At 43.5% G+C, this 5,001-nt stretch overlaps 1 protein-coding gene across 1 annotated transcript in view; it reads left to right on the top strand.

Moving 5' to 3' along the window:
- Positions 1-760: 760 nt before the first annotated feature.
- The window catches only part of NMUR2 (neuromedin U receptor 2), a 16,913-nt gene continuing 12,672 nt past the window's right edge, over positions 761-5,001 (top strand). Inside the window, exon 1 of the mRNA XM_010850607.1 lies at positions 761-1,579. Within this exon, the coding sequence (XP_010848909.1) occupies positions 863-1,579 (717 nt within the window). The 5' untranslated portion in view covers positions 761-862. The remainder of the gene's footprint in view (positions 1,580-5,001) is intronic.

The raw sequence follows: 5,001 nt of genomic DNA, 5'->3' as shown, positions 1-5,001 counted from the left end.
TTTGTTCACTGATGTTTCTTCAAAGCCTAGAACACTCCTTGGTATGCAGTAAATCCTCAAGAAGTATTTATTGAATATAATAACACAACTCTCCAGTTTACAGATAAGAAAATGTGGATCTGAGAGTTTGAGTTACTTTCCCAAAGTTTTACAGAATTTCTTACAGGTGTGCCTGATTCTAAATCCTACTGCCTTTTGCTTCAACAAGTTAACTGTCAAAAGTGAAGTGTCAGACAGCAGGCAGGGCTAGGTGATGAGCCGGTGTTGGATTCTATCACGGAGGCAATCAAAGCCAAAAAGACATACTGATCACACTTTCCCCCAAGAGCCCTGAATTTTCAATGGAACAAGATACTTGAGAAATCTACTGATCTCCCATTTTTGTTATGCTGTACAGGTGACGAGGATCAACGGAGATTTGTACTTTTCTACGCACAACTTTGCAACCTCAATTTGTATTTCCACCCAGATTCCCACAACTTTACAGAATGCACTGCTCTGAGTGCCCACACCTTACCTAATTTAGTGCCACCGTTTGTGACAGTTCTGCTTTCCCAGCTCCTTCCAATTCAGAAAAACATCTCTCCTCTCCTGCTCCCTGCTCAGGAAACTAGCACGCCCCACCCAGCTATCTTCTTACTGAACGTCTGACAAGTACATTGGCCCACAGTCCGCGAAGGGGCGGGGCTTCTGTCTCGGGGGCTCTTCAAAAGGGATCCGAGGTCTGAGCAGTTTCTATCCCTCTCCAGGCCTCCTTCCCCAAGCCTGTGCTTTCCTGCCTGCTTTCTTTTTCCTTTCTGGCTCAGCTTGGGACAGAGGCTCATTCCAGAGGAGCCTCAGGTCTTGCATTTTAATAGCAGTGATGGAAAAACATGAGAATGTTTCCTGGATGTACCAACGGGAACTGAAAGATCCCTTCAAGAAATACCTGAACAACACAGATGACTACCTAGCTTTGCTCTGCGGGCCTCGTCGCAGCCACCTCTTCCTCCCGGTGACTGCGGTGTATGCTCTGATTTTTGTGGTGGGGGTCGTTGGCAATCTCCTGGTGTGCTTGGTGATTCTTCGGCACCAGACGATGAAGACCCCCACCAATTACTACCTCTTCAGCTTGGCTGTCTCCGACCTCCTAGTCTTGCTTCTCGGGATGCCCCTGGAAGTCTATGAGATGTGGCGCAACTACCCCTTCCTGTTTGGGCCGGTGGGCTGCTACTTCAAGACGGCCCTCTTCGAGACCGTGTGCTTCGCCTCCATCCTCAGCGTCACCACCGTCAGCGTGGAGCGCTACGTAGCCGTCCTCCACCCGTTCCGCGCCAAACTAAAGAGCACCCGGGGCAGGGCCCTTCGCATCCTTGGCATCGTCTGGGGCCTCTCTGTTCTCTTTTCTCTGCCCAACACCAGCATCCATGGCATCAAACTCCACTACTTTCCCAATGGGTCCATCATCCCCGGCTCTGCCACCTGTACAATCATCAAGCCCATGTGGATCTATAATTTCATTATCCAGGTCACCTCCCTCCTCTTCTACATCCTCCCCATGACAGTCATCAGTGTCCTCTACTACCTCATGGGGCTCAAGGTGAGTATCCAAGCTGGCTGCAACCCTTAGGGCGGCGTTCCTTCTCTTTTCTCTAAATTCTGAGAAACACTTAGAACTGGAGAAATTCAGAACTGGAAGGGACCTTAGAGAAAAACAGGGTGAACTCAGAGGGGAAACTCAGAAGTTAACAGGCTGGCTTTCAGTTGGACAGACAGTAACCACAGCTATAAACCACTTCCTTTAACTCACCTTTCATCATTCTTCCCTCTGTAACTGTGGTTCTCAAACCTAGGTATTCCTACAAATCACCTTGAAACTTTACCATGCGAACTGATGTGTGAGTCACTTCCTACAGAGAAGTCTGATTCAGTAGGTCTGGGATAGAGCTTCATTTTAAATAGCACAAGACAGCCACCCCTGGAGAGACTGTTTCATATCCTGTGGTCTCTTTCCTGCCCTCACCTGTTTTGCCTGCATTGAAATTTTCCTCTGCACCAACTTGGTCTGAATATAAACTAAACTATCCCTGTGTAGTTTATACTCCAAGACAGATATACAGTTTTAAAGTCAGACACTTCCTTGTGGTGGTTGCTTTGATCCTTTCGTGGAAATATCAGATTAAAATGCAAAAATATGGCCTGAGTGAAATCAACTGGGCAAGTGGAGTTTGAAGGACAAAGAGGTAAACAGAGTGCCTAAAACAGATTAGAAGACAGTGTGAATAAGATATAGTTGGAATTAATAGAATATTATTACTTAGTTTGTAACATTTTATAATTAGAGTTTACCTTCATGTGCTCATGGTGATAAACTTCTTTCTTTCTTTTTTTCTGGATCTAAATTATCTGAAACTGTCGTTTTGTTTTTAATGAAAGGAGAAGTGAGTCTACATGATTCCTTTCCTGGTATATTCTGCATCAAAAATCACAGAGAGGAAAGCTAAACATGAGAGTTTTATACCCATTTAGGGAGGTAGTTATGTAGGAAATAGTCATGAGACCATTTAGACTCCCACGTATGAAGCTCACATATAAGATGCCTTCAGGTAATGTCTCACAATTCTCTCTTGGAATTAGTTTCTATATTTATAAAATGAGAAGTTTACATCAGATCTTATGTATTAGCACTCCTGATCACTCTAACAGTCTGTGATTCCTTAAGAAAAGGAAAAGGGAATCTTTGAGTGGGAGCAATGTGTTATAAATGAAAGGAAAACAAAACAGGCATCACATTCACATTCTATGTTGTAAGATGGCTCTGGTACCATGTATTATGTGATAATTAATATACTCCCATCTCAGTGCATCTCTGAGAAAGTTGTGTGTCAAAAATGAGTGTCCCACAGGCGGTCCTTTCGAATAAATACTGTGCCTAAAGTGAATGGTAAAGTCTAAGGAGGAAGAACAGATTTTAAGTACATAGGAATAAATCTAATCATGCAGAGAACTGTGCCAGTTTCCTCCTGGTGGACTGGCCCCTGTAATTCCAGAGACATGTGTCAAACCAGACTAGCTCACAGTCACCATATCTTTAGCAAGCCCTGTGCATCCACTGTGGTGAAAGGTCTTCTGCATGATTCCATGAGCTCTATGAGAAATATCCACCCCAAATGTACCAATACAATCTCTACTAACAGTGAACAATCACTGCTGCTGCTAAGTCACTTCAGTCGTGTCTGACTCTGCGCGACCCCATAGACGGCAGCCCACCAGGCTTCCCCGTCCCTGGGATTCTCCAGGCAAGAGTACTGGAGTGGGGTGCCGTTGCCTTCTCCGGTGAACAATCACTTGTCTCAGGTAAATTTGGGGGAACTATCTAACTCTGAATAGGAAACATGTTTCCCTTTCCAAACAGTTACTTTAAGTGTCACTTTGTTGTGTCGTCATGAATCTACTGCTCCCTGGTTATCAGGAGCTAGGTGATAGATAACAGCTAAGAAACCACCCTAGTTTGCTCTGTGTATGCAGTGCAACTTATAGCATCCTATTCTCAGGAAGGGTGAGGTGTTACCCAGAGGACATTGGAAAGGAACTATCTGCTCAGAATGTCTCTTCTATAGGAATTTAAAGATTTCTAGACTGGGAGTCAAAAGTAAACCCTAATCTGTGGCATTGATCTCAAGACCTTTGCACCTTTTGCTGTATTTTTGCCAGAAACGTCCCTACCGCCCACCATCACAATCCTTTTTGCCTTTCTAACTCTCACTTATCCTTTAAGTCATACTTTACTCACACTTACTCCAGGAAGTTCTCCCTGATTCCCTAACTGCTTGATTCCCCTGTAGGTGCTCATGATTCCTAGTGATTTCCCATCATTGCATTCATCACAATTTATAATTCTATACTTGTGGGTTCCTTAACTTCTTCCTCTCCAACTAGACTGTAAGCTCAGTGAATGAATGAATGAGCCATTTCCTTTATTGTTGGACTTCAGCTTCTCTACCTTCAAAATAGGAGACATGGAAATATTATCTCAGAGGGCCTTTTTGATCTGAAAGATTTTAAAGAGATTTGATCAACTCTGATGAGTACTGATTCTCATGGCAAGTCTAAAGATATGATTGAGTCTGGACAAATGCCTTCAAAAGGCAGAAAACCAAGACTGATGAAATCCCAGGAGCAAGAAAGAAGGAAGGGAGCTATATGTGTGCTCAAAATTGACCACTCAGAGATTCTTCATCATTCCAGGACTCAAGTCTCCAATGAGCTGCTCTTTATGGTTCTAACATGATGGAGATGGAAAATAGTCAATCCCAGGGCAAGTCCCTTCCCATCTCCTCCATGCAGCATTAATGCTTTAACTAGAGAGGATGTATTATGAATAGTAACAGAATTCAGCCAGGGCAAACAGGACTGAACTGGTTTTTTTTTTTATTTTATTTTTAAACTTTACATAATTGTATTAGTTTTGCCAAATATCAAAATGAATCTGCCACAGGTATACATGTGTTCCCCATCTTGAACCCTCCTCCCTCCTCCCTCCCCATACCATCCCTCTGGGTCGTCCCAGTGCTCTAGCCCCAAGCATCCAGTTCGTGCATCGAACCTGGACTGGCAACTCGTTTCATACATGATATTTTACATGTTTCAATGCCATTCTCCCAAATCTTCCCACCCTCTCCCTCTCCCACAGAGTCCATAAGACTGTTCTATACATCAGTGTCTTTTGCTGTCTCATACACAGGGTTATCGTTACCATCTTTCTAAATTCCATATATATGCGTTAGTATACTGTATTGGTGTTTTTCTTTCTGGCTTACTTCACTCTGTATAATAGGCTCCAGTTTCATCCACCTCATTAGAACTGATTCAAATGTATTCTTTTTAATAGCTGAGTAATACTCCATTGTGTATATGTACCACAGCTTTCTTATCCATTCATCTGCTGACGGACATCTAGGTTGCTTCCATGTCCTGGCTATTATAAACAGTGCTGCGATGAACATTGGGGTATATGTGTCT

Source organism: Bison bison, unplaced genomic scaffold (genome assembly GCF_000754665.1).
Source record: "Bison bison bison isolate TAMUID 2011002044 unplaced genomic scaffold, Bison_UMD1.0 scf7180017864291, whole genome shotgun sequence".
Classification (NCBI taxonomy): domain Eukaryota; kingdom Metazoa; phylum Chordata; class Mammalia; order Artiodactyla; family Bovidae; genus Bison; species Bison bison.
The sequence above is the reverse complement of the archived record's forward strand: the minus strand, read 5'-3'. Positions and strand labels throughout refer to the sequence as shown.